Raw genomic sequence first — 25641 nt, 5'->3', positions numbered from 1 at the left:
AATTTGCTTCTTACTGTTCCCCAGTAAGTGGGTTACTGAAGGAACGGCGAGACAAAATTACATTTCGTTTTTATTTATTTCTTCGTTTGTGTGAATCCGTCATTTTTTCTAGATCCACTTTTATAATACCCATTACAGTGACAAATATTGTGCCGTTTGAAAGAAGTTGATTTTTGTGTTTTTTAAAAATGAAATTGAATTTTCGTATCTGATCGTACCCACTCTTTCCCACTACAACAAGTTACATAGGTATAGTAATCAGCACAGAACTTCGGCTGTTTTTGGAAGTGGTGTACATATTGAAGACAGCCGAGAGCCGATAGTTATTCTGACGGCTGCTCCGTTTTTAGGTCCGAACTAATAGCTATGTATAGGAGGATTACATTTTCTGCCACAGATTTTGACGTTGTGGTCATTTGGATTTTATCCGACAGTCTTATTGCCTCTATGCAGCACCTTTATCATTTGGACGACTATTAGGGATTCGACAAGCCTGAATATTCTAGATCTTGTGGTTTGGCTTTTTGATAGACACGATATACTTTCAATAAGGGAGCCAAGTTACAAGGTCAAGACTAATGAGACCTTGAAGAAAACAGTTTAGCCTTCTCAGAAATGTCCTCGAAGAAAAGGATGGAGTTGAATGCAATTTGGCAGCGTACACATGATAATTCACGGTGTTTTAGTCGAAGAGCTCGATGGCTTTACCAGCTCTACATCGCTATTATGAGCTCACACTTCCTGAGTGGATGCATTAAATCCCTTGCTTTCCAACAGAAGGAGAAACAGTTTACGAAGTGTCATTGGTGCATTGAAAATTAGGGCTCCCCCAGCCTCATACTCCAACTACTCTTAAATTTCGGTTCTTGAGATTTTAAGAGACCCAAATTTCTAGTCTTTTTGGAGACCTTTGGTTCATGGAAATAGTGTATCTAAACTATACCATCTGTTCTTACCCTTTAATAAACAATGGATTTGTTCCATTTGGACCTTTAGAGACTTAAGGCCGTCTAAAAGACGTAGAAAATTCTAAAAAACGAGTTGCTAAAAAGTGGATGTGTTTAGTTTTGATAGATTACTCCTCAGTTCTTAAATACAAAAGTTTTTGTAAAGGTTTTTTCAGATTTCGTAATTGAGTGTGCGATTGTGCTTACGAAATACATGCTAAACTTTTAAAGAACATTTATTACAACAGTTAAATTAAAATAAAAATTCTGTTCATTTAACATTAGGATCCAATGAATATTCGAAAAATCTCTGAAGTTTCAATGGCACTTGAACCGGAAACAGACTGAAAAGAGAACAATATTATATTTTGATATAAATTATATTGAAGTCTCTGAAACCATACGAGGTCTGTTAGAAAAGTATCGGACTTTTTTTTTTTGGGGGGGGGGGGGGGGACCTGATGGACAAATCTGCCTCGTTCGCATGAACTGACCTTGAACACTTGTGAGCATACGTGAATTTTTTCCGCCTGTATAGCATCAGTCGCTGGTAAGAGTAACACTGTTCCTGTCATTTTCTTTAATTCCAAGGAAAATAACTAAAGAACTGGCTCATCGCTATTGCATCAAATTTTGCCTAAACTGGGTTCTGAATAGTTTTAACTGGGGGCCAAGTTAAAACTATTCAGAAGATGCATACTGCTTTCCGTGACAATTTGCCAGCACATTTTTCATGCTTGACTCACTTTTTTTTCAGGCGAAAAACCAGAACCTTAACAGGCCCCTTACTCTCCGATATGACCCCCTGCGACTTCTGTTTCCCAAACTCAAGAGGGCATTGAAAGAAACGTGATTTTGGATAAGAGAGAATATTATGGCTGCAACAACAGCCGTGCTAAAAGTGTATTCCCAAAACAGGCCTTCTCTCAAGCCCGTAATTGAAGGGGACAGGGGGATTACTTCCCTTCCTTTTGGCTTTGAAAAACCAATGATTTTACATACTGTTCGACATTGAAAATTCAAACCAAGAAGGCGTGGTTGGAAAGTTACGCAAATTTCAGGGTAGACGCACGTTACTGAGTTATGAAAATGATGTGAAATGCACAGCTCTCCAACGCTTGTGGAGTAAGATATTAATCGAAAACTTTTAGAATGGGTAATATTCATGCCGTTATTTTTGTCAGACGAATCATCGAAAACATTGTTTTTGTCGGTGTTGATACGTGTAATAGGAGAGATGCCAGGCCGCCGTCAACGTAGGCACTTCCAGACAGACGAGGGGTATGGTGATCGGGCTGAGAAGGGCGGAGTGGTCCTTACGTCAAATTGCAGCTGATATCAACATGGATGCGTCCACGCGGCTGTAGCGAAGATCATTGGAGCAATGAAATGTGGCAAGCGTGTTCAGGTGCAGCCTGAATGATTTTAACACGCGTGGATCGACGCATCCGCCGACAAGCGGTGGCAGCAACGCAAGCCACGTGTACCTCCATTCTGATGCAAGTGCAAGACACCCTGGAAGGTTTCCACATCGACCAGAACCATTTACCTTCGATTGGATGCAAGTGGCCTGCACTCACGGCTTCCGATAAGCAGACTGCCATTGACTTTCACAGCATAGACGTCAACACTTGGAATGGCTCGAGCAACTTGAATGACGGAACGTTGTGTTCTGATGAGTCAAGCTTCTTATTCCAGTAATAGTCGTTGCATACTAGTGTGGCGTCGACGTGGAGACGGGTCTAATCCGGCAGCAACTGTTAAGCATCCCACCGCTCGACAACGCTGCAGTAGGGTTCGGGGCGCTATTGTGTATGATATCGCGTCACCTCTAGTTCCCATTCAGGGCATTATGACAGTCGAACGATCCGTGCAGAATGCGCTGCTGCCGATGGCAATCCCTTACCTTCAGGGGTTGCCCAGTGCAATGTTTAAGCAGGATAACGCCCGATCACACAAAGCTCGCATCTCCCAACATGCTCTTTAAGATGCTTCCGTGGCCTCCGTACTCGCCTGATCTGTAACCAATCGAACACGTGTGGGATGTGATTGGACACTGTTTGCAAACTCTGTCCCTGACTCGTTCAGAAGACTAACTTTGGCAAATGGTTGATGGAGAAGGGAGAGTCATCCTCCAGGACAACGTCCGCACTCTTATTGACTCTGTACCTGACGTGTTTCTTCGTGCATCGCCGTTCGTGGTGGTTGTTGCATTTTCAATGTCGAGCAGTGTATACTGTCAACCCCTGCCGAGTTGAGCTCCGCTGCTCGACCGATTCAACGATTCCATTAGTTGAAATAGGGATGAGGAAAAACGACTTAAGAACTTGCGGATCTAGTTGGCAGTGTCATAGTCCATTTGGCGAACAATATTATTCAGGTAAGAAGTAGCAAGCGGTACAGGATTTTCTGGCCAATAAAAGGGCTGTAATAGTAGCCCAACTATGCGCCTAACAATTTCTTTTTCCTGATTGCTCTCCCTTGAAATAGAATTGCTCAAGCCATAGGTTAACTTCTCTGAGATGAACAATAAGTAGGGCTTTATTCTTTGTCTTACAGTAAAATATGCATTGAAGAAACACCCCCCTCCCTCCAGGAAAAATTCGACGTACCTATCTTTTTGAAATGCTTCGAAAAACAGCAGCACTGCTGGGAGACTTGTGAATTTGAAGAACACTACTTTGAAGGTAGTTTGGTGTTTCAACGCTCTTGGTATGCCAGTTTCTCCCCCCCCCCCCAGGCAAAAGGTATACTTTTGGCCTCCGAAAGGTTTTTCAGATAGTTTTCTAACAGACCTCATATAGTAAATTAAGTTGAAACAAACAAGAACTAGTTTCTAAAATATACTTACTTCGCGATTTTAAAGATGACATGAGCAACAGTTGGTATAACTACGAGAGGTTTATTTGTCAGTACTGCCTTTACTGCGATGTCCGACACCTGATCTACATCCAAAACTGGTAATATTTTAGGAAATCTATGAGAAAAACAAGAATGCCTTGAATATTCTTCTGAACTAAAATATCCTGAAGCAGAATACAATGTTTGAACCATGTTCAGCATCTTATAAAATCATTTTCATACAGAATCCCTAAGCACCCAATTTATTATGTGCATTCAAGAATTCCCAAATACCAATGGTGGATTTACCATGTCGCAACTGCGAAAAAATAGCATTCTTTCACAGATTTCATAATGTATACTTGCTGCTGAAAATATTGATTGTCCCCCGCCATTCCTGTATACATTTAGAAGCATTAAAAGTATTTGGTGAGCCCAAATAATTCCTCAAGTAGCCGATTCTGAACTCATATTTCCTCATTTCACATTTTTTTAATTCATTTTTTCACAATACGTGAAGTTCACAATAAATTAGTCTCATCTGTACTTTGAGACTCATTTTCATGGTCGAACTAACATTCGTAACTTTGGCAAAACGTCTTTTCCTCATCAATCTGCAGTAAACTCCCGATTATCCGCGGAATAGGGTGTCATGGTAACGAACGATAAGTGAAAACCACGGATAATCCGAATAATAAGTAAACAAGAAGTTCCGTCTAAAACTAAACGAACCTACTTTCCCGTATACCCATATCTACTTTCTAGTATCTGATCAATATTCTCAAAAATAGCTAAAATCGCAAATTGTTTCAAACATAATTTAATATTTTAAGCCGATTTCTAGGAATAAAATATGTTTCACTCATCTAAAGAGTTAGATGCGTGAAAAAAAAAAATAAACGAACAAATAAAATCGCAGCAAATTTTAAACAACGCAGCTAATACACTTTTTTTTCCATTAAAAAATCTAACTGCTTTCTAAAAGAAATAAAAATAAGCTCATTAAACTAAATACATCATATCAAAAACAAAAAGTTTGTTTTTCCCCCCTGTTGCCAAAAAATAATTTTTTAAATGAATTAAAGAACTTACCAAAACAAATAAAAACAGGAAAATGTCAACTTAAAGAAATTTTCAATGTCAAAAAAACTTCTGAGCATATCTTAATGTAGAAACATAAAGGACTTCGAGTTTATCCGCCGAAATCTGAATACATAAAAACTTTAGATTGAAAATAAAAACAAGTCATTAACAATGATTATTTCACAGTTAAAACCATGGCTGCGGAGTCGCAGTCAATCTCATTTTGGGATAAGAGTCAGATTCGGGAGCCGAAGGTGTTTAATTCAAAGACTGTTAAAATCGGTCATTTCCCTTCGAGTCCGCAACTCTGCCAATGTTTGCGGGGTTGGAGTCTAATATACAAGAATCGGAGTCTGTCATTTTTCCTCCGAGTATAAACTTTGCCAAAGCTACGAAGTCAGAGTCTTAGTCGGGGAGTCGGAGTCCGACTAATTGTCGGACACGGGAGTCGGAGCCAGGTGCCCCAAAATTTTCGGAGTCGGATCTATTATCGTCACGAGCTATTTCCAAGAAAATTTGTTTGAAGTAAATCCGCCTTCAAGTGAGGAATCTACATCGACTTTCAGTTTCCCAGTAGGCGCAAATGTTAAGGGGTCTAAGTAACCTTAACCTTCAAAATTTTCGACTTTCTGGAAAAAATATATGTTATGCATAATTTGATACCTTATTTTTTATCATACGCCAAAAACTTTTCAAGTTATCGTAAAAATGCGTATACTTTCCCCATAGAGATTTATGTTAATAGCAGCTGTTTAAGCTTCTTTTTCTCAGGTACCGGTTTCTTCGGTTTTCTCGTTTTTCGCGCATGATATCTCAGAAAGTTTATTATATATTTCCGTAAAACTTTTTATACATGTTTGTCTGGTATATATTTAAGATCTGAACCTAAATTTTAACTGAAAATGAAAGGTAATATTAAAAAAAAATATTTTTTTTTACCCAAAATTTTGGAAATTTTTGATTATGACTTGTAAAATTTCAAAAAATAAATAATTTTAAAAAATTAAACAAATTTAGGTTCAGGTCATAAATATAAACCAGACAAACAAGTATGAAAAGTTTTACGAAAATATATAAGAAACTTTCTGAGATATTATGCGCGCAAAACGAGAAAACCGAAGAAACCGGCACCTGAGAAAAAGAGGCTTAAAAACAGCTGCTGTAAACAAATCTCTATGGGGAAAGTTTACGCATTTTTACAATAACTTGAAAAGTTTTTGGCGTATGATAATAAATAAGGTATCAAATTGTTCAGAACTAAAATATGCATAACATATTTTTTCCAGAAAGTCGAAAATTTTGAAGGTTAAGGGTCCTTAGACCCCTTAAAGGATTTGAACTGTTCAAAATTAGACGAAAAATAGTTGAAATCAAAAAGTGAAAAACAGAAATGAGGTGCCCTAGCCGAGATCTTTCGAACAAAAATTTTATTCGAATCTGACTATTTATTCACTCAAAAGTTATTAGGGGGGGGGGGGAACAGACATTTTCCCCCATCTACCCTACTTTCCAATTTTTAGATACTCATTGAATTTTTTTTTATTTGAATTTTTGTCTTTCGCGATATTTTCAAGATGCATTAAGCCTTCTTTCATGCTTTTCTCTTCTTTTTCTGACTTTTACTGGGAAAGTAGGCCAAAAACGATACTTGGTGTAAATAGCTAAAAAATATTGATAACTCACACATACATTTTAATTATAACTAAAAACATTGCATCTACTAAAATTGAGTATAAAAAAATTATGTAAAATCTAAAAGCGAACAATTACACAATATGTTTAAAAAAAATCGTGAAAAGACCCGCGAATAATCCGACCGCCAATAATCGGAAGTTTACTGTATTCAGATTTTTTAACCAATGACACATTTTCCGCCCTGTAATGGCATGATACATTGTCTTCAGAATGGTCATCATATTTTACATTTTTTAACACTATATTTTTTTCGCATTACAATTTATTTCCACAACATTCCTTGTATAGATAGTTTTTATGCCTTACTACCCCAACTTGCTACAGTATCCCACGTCTGGAGCATATTTGCAATTTCTCAAATTAATGAATGAATAAGTTTCACTGAATTAGCTAATAAGTAGAAATGAGTGTTCACAAGTAAGGGACAAGTACATATCCGAGACGAAGTATGATGAAAATACGGAATATATAATGCTGCTCAGTTAACGTAAATAACCGAAGTTATTTCCATACTTTAAAAATCGCATATTTTGTCGAAATTTACTAAATAATTAAACTCGCGCATAAAGCTGATGCATCTAAGTTTAACTCACATAGCCTCAAAAGATAACTATTTAATTATTTATTTTGTAGCACCATTTTTTACTAATGTAATACTGACATGTGGACGAACCCTTAAAACAAAATTCGGAAAAATGTCCCAAGTTAGGGTACGGTCCCAAGTGGGGGATCTTGACTATAAGCATACAATTTTATTTCTTCAAATGTAATTTCTACACGATATTGAGACACTTTAAAAAATTCACATTTTTACGGATTTCTCGAGAGATAAGACCAATTGCTCTAATTTTTTCACACAAAAGGTATACTCCAGCCGCCATTTTCCAACAAAAATTAAGTCTACTTTTCATTTATGGGACGAACAACAAATTGAGGAAATATAAATAGGTTTTTGATCATTTTTCATTGTAAATAACTTGGGATAAACTATAAATTTCAGAAATAAGTTCAAAACCTATCCAGAATTTATTTTTATATTTTCATGAAAGTATCTCTTACATCCGCGTGGATATAAGCATTTCTTCCCAAAACGCAAAATTTTTTTTGAAGGTTTTTTCGGTTCATATCACGCAGAGTTTTCCGTCAAACGTTGCTAAACTTACAGAACATTTGACAGCTTATTAGAGAAACATAATAGAATTTGAAGCTAAAATATTGAAAATTTAATGAAATATGTTTAAAGCAATTACTTTTTTACTGTGCATGCGAGAAAAATAGCAATTTATAGTCCCCATAATCGGAAACCCAGATATATCCTTCATATTTCATAAAAAAGTTGCCAGTTTGTGAACGACCCATTACCATTCGTCGCCTATCAAAGAATTATAGAAAATTGGCTCATTAGATAGCTGATAACTTTTTAGATTTTAAAGATATTGAGGTGAAATTGTTTTATGGAGTCGTTGGATATGTCTGAGCTTCGGATTATAAACATTATAAATTGCAATCTTTCGTACATGCACAGTGAAAAAGTGCTTTAAACGTTCATATTTCATTGAATTTAATATTTTAACTTTAAATTTTATTATTATGTTTCTCTAATATGCTGTCGAATATTCTGAAAGTTTAGTAACGTTTGACGAAGAACTCTGCGTGGATATGAGCCGAACACCTTAAAAAAAAAAACAGCATTTTTGGGTATAAGAGATACTTTTACGAAAATATAAAAATAAGTTTGATATATTTTTAACTTATTTCTGAAATTTATAGCTTATTCCCAGCTATTTACAATGAAAAAATGAAAAACCTTTTTTGTTTAATCAATTTGTTGCTGGTCCCCTAAATGAATAGCAGACTTAATTGCTATTGGAAAATGACAGCTTTAATGTGAAAAAAAATTACAGAAAAATTGGTCTTATTTCTCGAGGAATTTTTGAAAGCGTCCCAATACTTTTGGTTATAGTGTATTTCGTCAAGAGCTCATCTTTTTCTTACTTCTAAAAAAAAAAGGCTAGAAAGTGAAAAATCAGCATTTGACTTTCAGTAATTTGTATTCAGTTATTTAATCTATTTTATTTCTCTTTAAAATTCAATCCTTACCTTGTTTTTGGTTTTTGAACTAAACCAGTATTCATTGTACTTGGGCAAATAACAGTTAAGTTAATTAATTCTTCTTTTCCCGTTTCATAAAGTTCTTCTCGTAGGGCAGACATCATTCCAACTACTGCATACTTTGAAGCACTGGAAAGATAAATAATTTGCAAATTAACTTCAAATATTTTGAATTTATATAAACGGCTTTAAGCAATACTACTTTTAACAGTAATATTTTCGGTTTACCCCCAGTTTCATCGACATTTAAAATTCACCCCCCTCCCCGTTAAGTATATCAAATGGTTATGATTAAAACTGAAAATCAGAGGGGAAAGAAATTTCGTGTCGGCGAAACTGAGCAGACACCATATTTTCAAATACTATGTGCGCAAAACGCACGAAACATTTTTTACGTTATGTCTACAATTTGATTTTTGTAGTCTAAATTAATACTTTCAAGCCCGAAAAAAATTTAAATTATGAAGTTTTGAAATTTTTAATGATATGTCACTTATTGATCACATAGTTTGTTTACATAACTGATGCGTAGTGGCATACAGACTTGGGGCGACATGCAACATAACGACAACCCAGTTATTCCATCCAGAGATTGCGGTTTCGTCTTTGTTATAGACTCATCAGTCTGGAATAGGGAATAACCGAGCTGGAGGCCGATGTCATCTCATTGAAGCTGAGAGTGTCAACAAACTGGTAGTTTACCAGTTGTAACCAGGTAGGAATTACCAGTTTGTTGCCATTCTCAGCATCAATGAGAGGACATCTGCCTCCAGCTCGGTTATTCCTTACTAGCAGTACCTGCACGGCGACGCCCGTGGTAAGAACGTAAAAAAAGTCAGTTGAATATAAAAAATCCAGCCCCCCCCCCGCCCCTCAATCTGATTTAAAATGGTCATTTTTCTTCAACTAAAATCCGTACACGTTTTCAAAAAACTATTAAATGCTCTTTGGAATTTAAAACTATTCGTCAAAAGATTAACAGTAGCTTTAAAACTCAAAATAATCCTTCAACTGTATGGTTCACGCGCCAAGCAACCACGCTACCGTAACCCTGCCCTTTAGCGATTGAAGTGGTTTTTTTTCTGTAATTCAAATGTTTCGCCAATTAAACAGTCCTGTAAGAAAAACATTGTAAGGAACAATCACAATTGAATAATACGACAAATCAAATTATTTATTTAGATAAGTAACCATCTTCAACTATAAGAACAAAAACAAACGTTGAGGAAATAAGGGAAACAAAACTCAATAGAGAAATCCAACGAAATCAAGTTATGTAATATCTGAATATCGAAAAAAAAAATTCATTCAAAAATCAGTTCGCTGACCACAACCGTCCCAAAATAGCGCCACGCGTCTGAGCTGCACGGCATGGTTCCTCACAGCTATCGACACTGTAGGGCAGCGCCCTCTTGTTGAGTTATAGAACTAAACTTACCCCCCATCTATTAGGAATTCATAGAACTAAACAATTAAACATCTAATTTGCAATTATTTCGGTCAATTTGATTCGACTATTCAACACAAAAATAATTTTTCTAATTCGAACCAGTAGTTCCTGAGATTAGTGTGTTGAAACAACGCTTCCGCTTTGAATTATTAGTATAGATTCCAGACTGATGAGTGTATTCAAAGCTACAAGTAACCCCGTTTTCAAAGCAAATTCAAATTTGCACGTATTTACCTTTTATTATCTTTTGAATAAAGGATTCAAAGACTGTATGTGTGCAGTCACACCTAATAACTGAGCTTTTCTTCTGTCAGCATTTAGTTTCATCGTGTATTCACTTTTCTCTTATTTAAAATACAATTTTTGTGTTACAAAACAACTGTCAATACATCTGTTTAACGCATCATTATATGAAACCCCTGAAAAGTAAAAAGCTTTGAGAATTTTGTGTCTTGAAAGAATCAGGGTTGTTTGGTTTAAACCACGTTGGTTTAAACCCATTGGTTTTTTAAAAAACCAATGCGGTTTTTTTTTAAAAAGGGCCAAAAAAAAAAAAAAAAAGAAATCCATTTTACAGGTTACATTGATTTCCCCACACATATTGAAAAATGTAAAATTCCATTTATGCTAAGTTCCTAGCTAAGTTGCACAGATAAATACTAAAATTGCAAAGTTGCTTCTTCAAAATGTATCACAAGGTTTAATCGAAAAAAAAAATTAATATATTTTTTATTTCATATATGTGCCGTAAAGCAGATTTCAGTCAACACTTCCATCATTATGCTTAATTTGCATGATTAGTTAAGATTTACTAAGGATTGAATCTTTTATTGTAGATGCAATCTATTATATTGCTCACTCCTGTTGCAGGGGTGTGATTTTTTTGTCCATTTATTTGTACTTTCCTGGAATTTTAACTTTGACTTGTAAGGTAATCAACAGTCTAACTTGATTGTTTGCACCTAAAAATTAAGATTTGTTCTGCAGGTGAACAAATATTTTTTGAATCAAATTTCTAAAAAGTTTATATTTCACGTATATAACGTTTTTGGCAAAAATGTTTTCTTGAAGTAGAATTTGCTACACATTTATTTGTTCTAAAGAGTTTGCATTTAATATTTTTTAAACTTCAATGCTGGATGCAACATGTATGCCAGTAAATAAGCTGTAATTTAAGCCATGTTACACCAATTTGTATTTTTGATTTGGTTCTTTGTTTTAGCGATAGTCGACATCTTTTCCAAGGCTTTCCAAAATAAGAGCGGAGTCGAATATAGAGCAGCACTTTTAAAACTTTGTCAGTACAACAGCAATCGATTTTTTGACTGTTCAATCATGTACTGCTGTGTATTTTGCTTTACTTCAATATTTGCGACATTGTGTATATAAAAATCAGTATTATGTAAGATCAGAAAGAAAAACTATGAAAATTGTTCTTTTCAAAAGATTATGCTTAAAAATATAACTTTTACCTTTATTCGATAATTATTCATATTATGTTGGTTTTATAAATTTTTTTTCTTTGATCTTCATTATATTTTATCTTAACCCGCATCACAACCCGCATCATCAACTTGAAGTATTTCGTATCATAAAGGGTCTATATATACATGCATACTAATATGTTAATCAAGTCAAACATTTCAATCAATATTTCCCTGCAGAAAGCTATTTTAATTATTTAATTTAGTTACAAGATTTTGTTCTTATCTCTTTAATTAATCAAGAAATTAGGTATAATGCGACTATTGAATAACTGTTAATTACATGGAACCTTAATTACCTTCCGAAAATTAATTGTTTTTCTCGAAAATAGTATTTAAACTAAAAAACCTGTCTAAACCAAAAAACCTAGTTTAAACCAAAAAAACTGTTTTTTTGAAAAAACCGGTTTTTTACCAACCCTGGAAAGAAGGCTACTTACCAATAATCAACTAAGTAACTGCTGCCCAAAATGCCAGCTATGGAAGCAACAGCAACAATGTGCCCTTCTCCTCTTTCTAACATATGAGGAAGGAACTTGCGAATCATCTGTGTAAAAAATCAAATAACCAGGTTTAAAGTTGTTAGTACAGGTTGGTTAAAAATAGGCTTGCCAGATTTCTGAAATGTTCAACCGGGACACCGGATTGCCACGCCCCCTCCCCCATCGTCGCTAGAATTCAAATCTGTACACACCCCTGGCTGATTTTTGGAGCGTTTTATGGAACAATTTATTCTCAATGCTATGAATAAATGGTTACTAATTATGAACCTAAAACAAGGGTAGTAAAAAAGGCGTAGGCAGATTAAATTGCAACATTTCACTGTTGAAATAGTCTGATCTCGATAACTCTAAGCTTATAGCTCTAATATTCCTTTATCTCGAAGTTTTTTCTTGGGTCCCAAACTTTTAAGACTGTTGGGAAAGTTCACATAACTCGAACGTTTCAGCCGGACCCTTGGGACATCGAGTTTACTGTATAAATATTTACAATTTATTTTAGTTAGAGAAACATTTTGAATGAGGAATAAAAAGTTGAGCAATATTTTGATTTACTTTTCATTTTATAGGACTTTTTTTGGCAGTCTTTTTTGGTTTTAATCTTGTTGTAAAAAGCCTCACAAGCTAATACGGTATTAATTTTACAAGTCAATGTTACAAATGATAAAGTAACTGTCCTAAATAATCCTTCACAGTCAATTATTTTTAGACTTTTTGGTCATTTAAATCAAATGTATCATTTCCGGGGCGTGAACTAAACCGACCGGGACACCAGGATTTTGTTTGAAAACCGGGACTGTACCGGTCAGACCGGGACATTTGGCAAGCCTAATTAAAAAGTGTGTGAAGCTTAGTTATTGAAAGATTTAAAATTATAAAGCTCAAAGACTTGACAGTTTGTATTTTGTACACTGGGTACCATCACCGTGTAACTTGAAAGTCCTTACCCAAAAGTGAGCCAAGGTGTTGACTTCCAATGTTTTCCTTATTTGAGAGTTGGACAGTTCCAAAAATGGTTTACCAGGCAAGATTCCAGCATTATTGATGATTATATCTACTTTACCAACTTCCCTAAAAACTTTAGCCGCGAGGTTTTCCACTTGATTTTCGTTGCTGACGTCGCAGGTGTAAGCAAAAGCCTTGCGATCCATGTTTTTAATAGTTTCAAAGGTTTCATTATTCTTCACCTGAAAAAAAAATCGAAATGTTAGACGTGTGGAAGAATCCTCGTATATGTAACAGTCAATGATAGAGTAACGCACGTGTAGTGAGTTACGTAGAATATGTTCACAAGAAAAGTTTTTAAGACTGAAAAATCGAAAAAATGCGAAGGGTGTTTTTTTTCTTCCAGAAATAAGAAAATATACTTATATAAATAATAGTCTATGATCCAGTAACTTGCGCGTTTCAACAACGAAACTCGCTCCACGACATAATTTGATAATGTGTTTTGGTAATGTTTAACATGCAGGGAAAAGCTTTATTGTGACAAGGCTGAACTGGATCCGGTAACGTAACTGTTTTACTGGTAAGACTCATTTCAGGCAACTCAAGAACGAAAAAGCTGGTCAACTATGAAAGCTATCTACTGGAATTTAGGGTTCGTTCGAACTCTGAACTTATGGTTAAAACTTCAACTATCAAAATATCACCTAACAGGCAATGGCTTCGATCAAATGTAGAAGCAATTTTGCTGTCATCACTGTTCCCTGTTTAAAGTCGCAATCTTCGCGACCGCTACAGGATACATTGTTTCATTCTTGCCTTCTGTTTTTTCCGTCTTAGTTCAATAAAGAAATCGTGGACTTCCGTGATTTTTAATGAAGGAAAAAATCACAGCCTGTCAGTATTTGATAGAAAAATGTCATTAAATTACGTGATTATGGTGATGTGTGCACACAGTCCGCGACAAAGATTACCTCAGTATGTAAAATTAATTCCCACTATTTATTTGATGAACTCTTTTTAACCCGAATTTATTTTCAAATAAACATTTTGTTACCTATTCTGATTTTATCCGCCAAAGAGAAAAAAGGGAGGGGAGGAGGCTGTTAGAATAATGCATTTCTATTAATTTTAGAATAGTTTCTGCAGAATCAGTATTTGTAATCCTCCGGCCAGAAAATCTTAATGCTTAGTAATGGCATAAACAAATTATAAATATTTATCTATCTAGAATTCATTAAAAAAGTTATAGGGTCAGACGGGGCAATTATGGGTCAAAATACCATAACATCTTAATGTTTTCTTAAGTATAAAAGATAAAATTATTTAATTTGGCATGGAGTAAGCTTACACAATTTAGAAATCATTCAAATAATTCCGTTACCTAAAATATTTTTTTTAAATTAAATGAGTGGCCAGGAATTACCCCGGATCGGGGCAATTATGGGTCACACATGGGGCAAATATGGGTCACCACCTTTTTTAAAGCAATCCATGTCAAAAGTAACTAACTATTCTAAATTATCATTTCTTAGCCCACTAAGAGACATTTTAACGACAAAAAGTTGTAAGTTTAAGAAATAACACATTATAATTTAAATAATTTGATGTTACTCTTACTAGTTGACTACAATTGGCTATTGCTCTTAGCCCACAATTCAATGAAATTTCTTTAATAGTTGTATGCTATTTTCATCTCATTCATGTTTCTATCAACTGAAAGGATTTTTCTTTCCAATTTCAATTAACTAGACTGAAAAAAACACTTATTTCAAATTACTTCTAGAAATCTCTTTTGAACAAACTAAAATTTGTGACATCTTGTTCCAGAAAATTCATTTCTGCTTTTTCTTTGTCCAAAATTTAAGTTACTTTCCCATTGTAGAATATGTTGCTTATCCTACACAAAGTATAACTGATTTTCAAGTACATAATGAATTCTGTTAAAGCACCATCTTTTAACATTTTTAATAGAACTGTTTTTTCAATTGTGTTATTGAAAATTCTTCCCTCTTTTTGTCGTTGTCATAAACAATTCCAAAATAAGTTCATTTTGCATTTAAACGCTGTCTATATCAGCTTGTTGAGGTACTTATATTTTTTGCAAGCAAGGTTTTTCTCATTGACTACACTTGTGAATTCGATTTCTCTTGCAGTACAAGATAGACAAGCGTGTTTGATTTGTTATAACTATCGAATTTGTATCCTTATCTGGTACTAAAGTGATTTGCATTAATTTGTTGCTTATTTTGCTTCTTGATGTGTGGAATAATTACATGCTGACATAAATTATCTTGAAAACTGAAATTTATTTGCTAGCCAAAAGGGCATGATACTTAAACAGCAATTGAAAATGATAAAATATATAATGTTGCACTTCGAGCATTAAAATTTCTTCTTAAGAGAGTTTGGCATAGAAAATTATAAGTTGAAGTTAATATATTATTCACGTAGAAATAAATAAGAAAAACATCAAAAATATCAGAAAATATACTGACTCGGAAATACCCCGCTGAACTGGGGTATAAATCGGCATACTTTTATGCTAACATTTTTTTTAAGAAAAAAAATATGTAGGTATGAAAAGCTTAGACCATTTGCTATTAAAAAACAGCATCAACAAAATTATCCCTTCAACACTGTTTCACCAACACGAATCTTGAAAAAATCATGATTTTCCGAGGCAATCTTTTTTGAAGATGTTTTTATAAAAGTGTGAAAACTATTTTTTCTCTTATTTACTTCACTGTTGCATTGTTTTTGACCTTGGTATAGAAAAATTGAATGCATAAGAATGACTTAGTATAATTTAGTTTTGTTGCAAAAACATTTTTTAACGGTAAAAAGTTGGTGACGATTATTTACCCCGGAAAGAGAGTGACCCATAATTCCCCCGTATTACCCTATATCTGTACATTAGTTAGTCATATTATACTACTACAATAACTGAAGTTTCGAGACAGCTTCATTACTCTACAATATTTTTTCCCTTCAAATAGAAATATTTTGCCAATTCGTAACTAGTATGTTGTGGCCATCACAAAACTTTCTTCTATATTTTTCCTTTTTCTGATCCCTCCCCATGCTTGACGAGGAAGCAATATTCGCAACAAAAACAAAATTACACATGCCAAATCTTGACAACCATCTCAATGTCTGAATTATTGCAAAAGCAAAGCAAAGAGCGAAAATTGAAAGTTATTTTAAAAGCCTTGCTTGAAATAATTACAAATATTTTATTTGCTAACAAAGATAAGATGGCAACAGTTAAAAATTTTAAATCATTGAGATAATATTTCCGACCATTTCCATACAATTACTAGTATGTTGTGGCCATCACGAAACTTTCTTCTATATTTTTCTTTTTTTTTTTCTGATCCCTCCCCATGCTTGACGAGGAAGCAATATTCCCAACAAAAACAAAATGACACATGCAAAACTTGACGACTATCCCAATGTCTGAATTATTGCAAAAGCAAAGCAAAGAGCGAAAATTGAAAGTTATTTTAAAAGCCTTGCTTGAATGAATTACAAATATTTTATTTGTTAACAAACATAAGATGGCAACAGTTAAAAATTTTAAATCATTGAGATAATATTTCCTACCATTTCCATACAATTAAAATCACGAGAAATACGCAGACGACAATCTATTACGATTTATCTTTCTTATTGTTGCATTAATAAAAATATTTTTATTCGCAAAAAAAAAAAAAAATCAACACCTCTTGGAGCGATTGGCGTCAAAATAGAACCAAAGCCTGTTTACATATGGATTCACATACATTCCAAATTTCAACCAGAACGTAGCATTACTTCTTGAGATAGGGCACTCAAAATGGAAAAAAAGAACGGGTGATTGCGCTACCCCCTTTTTAGCTGTTGACACAAAAATAAAATCAGTTCTTATACCCACTAAGGGCTACTTGCCGATAAATTTCTTTCATTCCGTTCATTATTTCTTGAGATACAGCAGTCACAATTGACGACAAAAAATGTTCTATAGCTCAACCCCCTTTTGAGTTATTGACACCAAAATTGAATCAGCACCTGTTCCTGTTAATACCAACATATGGACCAAATTTTGTTTGATTCCGCCAGTAACTTCCTGAGGAATAGCAAGCACGCGTAACTCGAAAAACGTCCCATTGCTCCACCCCCCTTGGAGGAATTCGCGCCAAAAACTAATGGGCACAAGTTCACATAGGGGCAAATATGTGTACTAAATTTCGTTCGATTTCATGCGGTAGTTTTTGTTGTAGAGCGGCTACAAAAAACTGGTCACACATAGACGTGACACACATACATACACACACACACATACATACACACACACACACAGACAGACATTTTCCAAAAGTGGTCGAAATGGACTCAGCACACCTCAAAACGCTCGAATCCGTCAAAATTCGAAATTCGAAAATTTGCACGAATCCAATACTTTCTTCTATATATTAGATATAGAAGAAAGTAAAAATGACTTCAAAAACTTAGTTGTAACATTGAATATAAAAATATATTCAAATTCTAAAAGCAAACAATAACACAATCATATATTGAAAATTAAAAAAATGTGAATAGACCCGCGGATAATACTACCGCTGATAATCGGAAGTTTACTGTAAAACGTTTGTTGATCCCTTTCGGGACCCCCGTGTAGTGGTGGCCCCTTCGCAGTTGCAACACTTCCATTATAATAGTAAATCCGCCACAGGCTCCAGCACCTGTTATAAGTTCACCCGAAAACGCAGCTTTAAAATTCCGCGTCAGTTGAAATCACTGTGCCGTCTCCAAGTTCGCTGAACTTGCCGGCGAAAACCTGTTTCAGTTTCCCATTCGCATGTAAATATGTAGCAACTTGTTGGAGAGCCAATTACAGTTTGTAAAATGCTAGCAAATAACGTATTGTTTTGCTCGTAAATTGTTTTTCTAGCGAAAGAGGAAATTGTCTTAGTGGTTTTCAACTTATGGTTTTGGCAGTGTAGTGCGTAGTTTCACAGAAAGTAATTTTTGATGGAAATTAAATTAAATCTTATATCAAAAGGGTAACATCTCTATTTTTGATTGTTCTCTCTCTTTTGAAAAGTGAACACTCAGTTTTAACTTATTATCGCATAATCAAAAATCAGTTTCATGAAGTACACTATTATTAAATTATACCTATCGAAACAAAATTAACCGGTAACGTTTTCCAAACTTTCATATAAAAAGATTTTGCATTTTAACAATAAAAATTCACATGCACAATTTAATGATTTAAAACTAAGTGCCTTTATCAAAATAAAAGAAAAAAATTAATAAAAATAGACCGGGCACTGAGGAAGAGGGTTAACCGTAGGAACCATTGGTGTTAAGCCATATTGCCAATCCTAGTATGCTGCAAAAGTACATAAAAGGGCTGAATCCTATCCCCTCTAGGAAATTCTAGCTGCGCTAGTCAACATAGATAATTTCTTCTAACTGAAGTTAAACTGAAAAGAGTTACCAAATGCAAAAGTAATTCTGTACTACAAATGCACGCAGTTTTTATTGAGTAATAGTACTGTATGACTTAAGTAATTTATAGAACAATGTAAAAATCTTGAAATTCAAGTTTTTACGGGGATATTTTTTCCTGCAGAATTATTTTTATTGAAGTGGCTTTTGAAATAATGGATAAGTTTCCAAAAAGTGTATTATCAGCATGAATGTGAAATTTTTTCTTTACATGAGATTCAATACTAGAACAATGGTATATATTCTCATAATATATTAAGACCTCATTAATAAATACCAATGCAATAAAAGCTTAAAATATGTCTCACTTCAACATGCTATTTCATTGAATTTTAATCTTAACTTGTGTTAATCTGTTTAAACAAGACGAAGGTAAAGCAGCAGATCTTTGTACCCATTTAAAGCAGAATCTGAAAGTTTTCTAATAACGATACGTTTTTACTTAAAAAGAAACTGTATGTTTCTAGAAAAGTTTATGGAATCCCAATTTCCTAGAGGTTTTCCAGTAGTACATTTTTTACATTGTAGTAACGATACAACTTAAGTAACGTTGTAACGACACCGCTTCTTTAATAACGCTGTATCGCTGCTAGAAACGTTTATGGAATTCCATCAGTTTCTTAGAAATTTTCTAGCAAACAAGCAGTTTTATTTTAGAGGGTACTTAAAACTTCGATATCTTGTTTACGAAGTTAACTCGTCACACAAATAAATTTCGCTCTGTGTAAATCAATGTTATATTATTATTTCTACACACCGCAGAAGAGTCATTTTAGACCAACGATTACTTACATGCTGCGCGTTTGTTTAAGGAAGTATCCAAGGATAAGGAAAGTGTCCAAGAATTAATAGCTTTTGAAGTTCTAACAGATAGATTGTGTGCAATGTAGAGAAATAAAAATTATAGGTATTCGTTGACTGTAAGGATTGCAATACCGGACCAAGAATGCAATACCGGTATTCGGTATTTTTTAACGTGATACTCGGAATACCGGTATTAGAAATTTCCCAAGAAACATTCAAAAACATAATGTTTAAATAAAATAAAAAATAAATAATAGCAAAACAACTCCATGCTAATTTTAACTAAGCCTGGAACTCATTGTAATGAACAAACATCCTGCAGTTGAATATATTCTTTCTGAATTTACGCAGGCCGGTGGTATTCTCAAAAATGCATGTCACACTTCCTGTAGTCGCCTGAAAGTCCATCTTCAAATAATTCGGTCTTTAACTTGTTGGTTTTGAAAAAAAACCACTTTTGTGAATGTGGGGGTTTCTTTTGTATTGTGGGTAGCTTTTTTTTTATCGTTATTATTCATAGTAACGCTAAATGTAACTGTTTGTCGAGCGAGTTTTTTTTCAGTATTATCATTTTCGGCGATTTCCTCTTGGTCATAATAGGTTTGCGTTTTCTTTTCATGAACCTTTTGGTTCAAAATTTACAATGAATTTGATCTTGTTTAATTTTTTTTCTTTCTTTTCCGTTTTCTTTTCAAAATTCTTTACAATTATTTAAATATCTGAAAATATGTTTCAAATGATTATGATTTTTTTCTTTGCAAATGTTTAAGGCATTAAAAATATTATCTCGCTTAGTGTAAAACTGAATAGCGAGACAGAATAGCACGCTAATACCGATGACAACAAATTACTGTTCGTTATACTAACAGGAAAAAGTTTCTCTAAATTTAGTACATTCGAGACAAATATGTATGATATTTTTTTTAAATATCATAAAGAATAGTTGCAATTGATTCTTGGAATAAACTTCTTATAGCGCAACACTTCAATTTCAATACTTTTATACATTTAAAATTAATTTGCATAAGAGGGCAGGTCTAAAAAACAGATTTAAAAACGTAGTTCACATAAACTCACGTAAATACGATTCATCGCACCATCTACTGATGAAAATATCTATATGCTATCTCTCTGCTACTTATTCATTGATGTTCTAATAAATTCTTAATTTTGAAGACAAATTTTTACTTCAATAGATTGATTTTGGTATTGTGCCTCATCGAAAATGAAATTCATATTTAAAATAACAGTCAATCCAATAATTTAAATTGAACTCTTTAATTACAAACTATTTTTAGCTAATACCGAAAATACCGGTATTCTACCCAGCAAATACCGGTATTACGAAATTGCAAAATAGCTCCAAATACCGGTATTTCAATCACTAGTTGACTGAAACCGATAGGTGCTGAAACGGTACCGGAAATTGAACTACCGTTTAATGAAACCAAACATTTTTTATTCAAATTCAGTAGAACCTCGCTTATCCGAAACTGTTAATCGGAACTTCGTTTAACCATGTGCATTTCCTTGAATTTTATTTTGATTATTTAGTTAGGTAAACCATCTCTTCATTATCGTCAAACTAAACAGCTTACTGCAGGCAAAAAATCGTGTATTTAGATCATTTCTGCTAACCCCCGAACTCGCCAATTAATTTTTGAAACACTAAAAAATTCTAGTTTTTAAAATGTCATTAAATATGAAAGCGATTGAATCTGAAAATCTAGTTTTTTTATCAATATTTTTTCATTATATATGTTTGACATTAAGAATCAAAACAAATTTAACAGCATCATTAAAAATAAAAATTGTAGTTTACTATATTATGTCTTTATTTACAATCTTATGCAAGCCCATCATTTAACTAATATTTTTAAGTAAACGAAGGGGGGGGGGGAGCTTTTTTTTTGTTTTCCGATAAAATTTCCATTGAACATACAGCCTTTGCTCCTCCCTCCTGGAAAAATTCGAAATGATGGACGTAATCCGATATCTTAATTTCCATTTCATTTTCCGACTTTTGTAACTTTTATTGAACAAATATCTGTCTATAGTAATACACTTTAAAGCAGAGGCGCCTAAACCTTTTTTCCAACTTTGGGTCACTCTTTATTAAAATTAATCTCACGGGTCAGAGCACACATAAAATATAAGTGTATTTTAGGTTTTTACAACAAAACACTGGAAAAGGAAATAAATTTGCAAGCAAAAGGAATTGTTACCATTATTTGATGCTTATGAAATCTTTACATTTGTCTTTTAGAAACGAATTTCTGAATATTTGAGACGAACTTTATAATCTTCATTCTTATTACCGAGTGAAAATAAGTTGTTTTGGAAGATTCCGGAATGTGGTTTTCGACTCGTAACATTGAAAAAACAACGGGCCACAAGGGCCAGCATCGCGAGCCGTAGAGGTAGATTTTGCACCACTGCTTCAAAACATTACATGTAGTAGATGTTTTGTGAATAAGCACATATTTAAATCAATAGTTAAGAGCTCCTGCAGTCTCCTGACAGTCATTTTTAAGCACATTTTTATCCAGAATGTTCTATTTAAGGCGCTTCGGTTCTTAGCACTTCGATTACTCGAGGTTCTAACGTACTTATAGTTCTTAATACACGATAGTTTCATAATTATTAGAAGCAAGAAACAAAAAATATTTTCGTAAATTAAGAAACACTTCGCAAAATAAAAATATACTGGAATTAATTTCTGTATTTTGCGAGCTTTTGAGTTTCTAATTCCAACGAGTTGGATGTTGAAATTGTTTGAAGTTGTCCCTAATTTGAAGAAGTGTAAATAAGAACACGTTGCATGCTGCATAATTATATCTTATTTATTTCATTTTTGTTATAAAATGAAATCGAAAATGTTGAGAAAGCTGGTGATAAATACTGTACTTCAGAGCCAGACAGACTAGCACAAGTTCAAAAATGGAAATCTAAGTTTTTACTTGTTATGCAAAATCCTATTCCGCATTGAGTCGTAATAACAAAATTCTATAATCAAAAAAAAAATCCTTTATAAGTATTTAGTAATGTTATAAGAGCGCAAGTCGTAACCGTTGTATGCACCAAACAAACGTTTTTACGCTCTGCTGCAAAGTAGTGATAATGTGACTTAGTACGTTAGTCAGACTTTCAGGTACGAAATTTAGAGTCTGAATCCTTTATATCTTTTACCGGGATTCCAATGGAGAAAAAAATATACGTAATGAAGTTCGAAATAAAAAGGGACTTCTTTACAAATTAAGTGCTTTTTTTTCCTTGAATGATCGGACAGGTTTAAACATAAGCAGTCACTGCTCTTAAGTTGTTTTGGGAAATCCAAAAATTTCAGATAATCCTAATTTGGATATAATTCCGTGTTTCGAAACATTAAAATTGTTCATCTGTTACAATTTCAGAATTAAAGGATCATTTATTCAAACATACAAAGGTTCGGTTTTGTCGCTCTTCAAGGGACCTTCCAGTTCAATAAATACAAAATTCTATTAAACAGGAATAGAAAGTTCTAAGAGCAACGCATGTTCATAGATTTAAAAACTCAGTTTCTTGTAAACGTCACCAAAAAAAAAAAAAAAAATCCAATTCAAGCAAAAAGAGGAAATGTTCCTAAACATCTAATAGTGGTACCCAACCTTTTTTTTTAACCCGAGGATTGCACCTCAAAATGATCCTCGCCGGCCAAAACTCATTTTTCAAGATATTGAAGCTGTTTCTTAATTAGATGAGAAAACATGAAAAGAAAATTAAGCATTGTTATTATCGTTACTTGCTGCTTGTTTTAGAAACTGCCTACCACACGGGATTTTCAGAAGCTCCTTCAATTCTCATCGAAAGACATTTGACATTCGCAAAGACACTTTTTTTAATGGTGTGATTTCATGTTGCACTAAAGAAAAATTTAGACAAATTGAAAAAAATATTTCTCCTTAAAATTTTAAATCTCTTTTAAAAATCCTTAAGTCACTCCGATTTTTACAATATATTTACACCGGGGTGAATTGACCGTGACTCAATATCTCTCAGTGGAGTTCAGTAGTGAAAAATTTAAGAATTCCCCTCTGATTTACAATATTACCTCGTTTACAAGTTACATAATAGATTCCTTGTATGTTTACATCTTATTGCAACCAAGTAAATTTGATGACATCTTATATTTATATCTTATTTTTTAAAATCATATTTGCATTGTTTTTACTTATATTATTCCTACTTACGAAACTAAAAATATTTTACTGTAGGGATCATCAAATTCGGCTTGCTTGCGGTAATAGATAATCATTAAAATATTTTGTTACTTCAATATATAGTATAATAGTATGGAAGGGTACCAAATAAAGTTTGCGCCCAGTGTCCACAAAAGAAATAGTCGGGTTCTGGTTATAAATGAATTAATAAGTCATGAAACTATTTAATTAAATATTTTCGGATTTTCAATGAAAACAACAATAGCAATAATTTTTGATTTTTAAAACCATTCCCAGAAACTTTTCTGGCTGCGCCACTGATCACCCTTGTGACAATAACTAAAATTGCAGTCTTCAAATCGTTGAAAGACAAGAAAAAAGTTAGAATTAAACACATTTCAATAATATTAGTCACGATAGCAGACATTTCAATGTCCTTTTTAGTAAAATAGAATAATTAGAAAAGAAATATTATACGTACCTCTTGAACATCCACTAACACAATTACTGCATCCAACTGAGCAAATTTCACGGCCAGTAACCTCCCGAGTCCGCTGCCCGTTCCCGTTATGAGAACAACTTTTCCCTTGACCGATTTCAGAGGCTGTGGCACAATAGCCCAGAAGACGGACGTACAGACCGCCCAAATCGACTGGAGCAACACGAACAAAAAATCGCGCACATCTTCCACCCAGCCCATGATGCTCGCTGCACTGTCCGACAACAACTGGAAGGAAAAACTAGACTGACAGCTCTTTTTCTTTGGGATGACAACGCTACGGTTACGATTCGAAGCGGAAAACTGTATATAAATTCTTCACCTTAGCGCGATCTCCTATTAATCCTTAAGCTTTTGCCTCATGACAACAGGAGGGAAGCTTTCTATTTTTGATTCATACTTTAATGAGGGAATTGAAACCACTGACAATTTCCAAATATAGGCTCACGTTTTGCTTTTGTTAGCATTTAGTCAAATAAGAGCACATTTAGCATTTTGCCAAATGTAAAAATACATGTAGCATTTAGTTATTGTTCTGTCGACTATGAGTGCACGTTTAGAATTTATAGCCAGCGTTTAAGTGTAAGTGCACGTTTAGCATTTAGTCAACATTTAGAGAAATATAAGTGCAGGTTTAGAGCATTTAGTAAGTGTTTAGCTAAATATATGTGCATAATGTACAGGTTTAGCATTTAGTTGTCGCTTACCAGAACATAATTGCACTGTTAGGATTTATTTAGCATTTAGCCGAATATGAATGCAAAATATTGTTGTTGGGTCACAACCAGAGGTGAATTCATAAATTTTCCATTACTGAAACGCCGCGCTGATGAGAAACATCAAGTCCCAAGTCATGGCCAATTTATATGAAAGAGGTTTTTTTTTTTTCTTTCTTTCTTTTTCTTTTTTTTTTTTTTTTTTTTTTTTTTTGCAGGAAAGCAGTATCAGTGTCGGAAAATGGCATTCTGGCATCAATTTATACCCAGTGCCAACCACTTGTAGCAGGTTTTATTAGAGGGCTCATTTTGATCTCAGTCGAAAAGCAATATTTTGAAAATGATCTTCTATCTACGCCATGACATTTTCTTTCAACTGTTCAGAGGTTGACGTAAAAGCGGCGTCGTTTCGAAAACGACTACTTAAAAACTTAATTTAAATGTAAGTCTATAAGAGACGGGTCGTTGACATTTAAATTTTTATTAATGAGTCACACAAGTCCTCATTTACAGTAAACTCCCGATTATCCGCGGAACTGGGTGGCACGGTAAACGCGGATAAGCGAAAACCGCGGATAATCCGAACAATGGGTAAAAAACAATACTACTGTATACAATAACTAAAAAAATATGAATAAAAATCACACATACACTAAAGTTATAGCTGAAAACATAGCTACATTGCATCTACTAACATTGAATGTAAAAAAATATACGCATATAAAGCTAAAAACGAACAGTAACACAATCATAAGTTTCAAAAATATTTAATGACCGTTAAAAAAATTAATAAAAAAAATTGGGAAAACACCCGCGGATAATCCGACGCCGATAATCGGAAGTTTGTTGTATATATAATAGCGAGTGATC

At 33.8% G+C, this 25641-nt stretch overlaps 1 protein-coding gene across 1 annotated transcript; it reads right to left on the bottom strand.

Annotated features, from left to right (window-relative positions):
• Window positions 1-1165: 1165 nt before the first annotated feature.
• Window positions 1166-24281, bottom strand: LOC129222710 (short-chain dehydrogenase/reductase family 16C member 6-like). The gene is made up of 6 exons (XM_054857241.1): window positions 24038-24281; window positions 13060-13299; window positions 12053-12159; window positions 8667-8807; window positions 3799-3924; window positions 1166-1291 (listed from the first exon to the last, which is right to left on the bottom strand). The coding sequence occupies exons 1-6, from the start codon at window positions 24254-24256 to the stop codon at window positions 1219-1221; spliced, it is 906 nt and encodes a 301-aa protein (XP_054713216.1). The 5' UTR covers window positions 24257-24281; the 3' UTR covers window positions 1166-1218.
• Between the last annotated feature and the right edge of the window lie 1360 nt (window positions 24282-25641).

Source organism: Uloborus diversus, chromosome 5 (assembly GCF_026930045.1).
Source record: "Uloborus diversus isolate 005 chromosome 5, Udiv.v.3.1, whole genome shotgun sequence".
NCBI classification, from domain to species: domain Eukaryota; kingdom Metazoa; phylum Arthropoda; class Arachnida; order Araneae; family Uloboridae; genus Uloborus; species Uloborus diversus.
The sequence above is the reverse complement of the archived record's forward strand: the minus strand, read 5'-3'. Positions and strand labels throughout refer to the sequence as shown.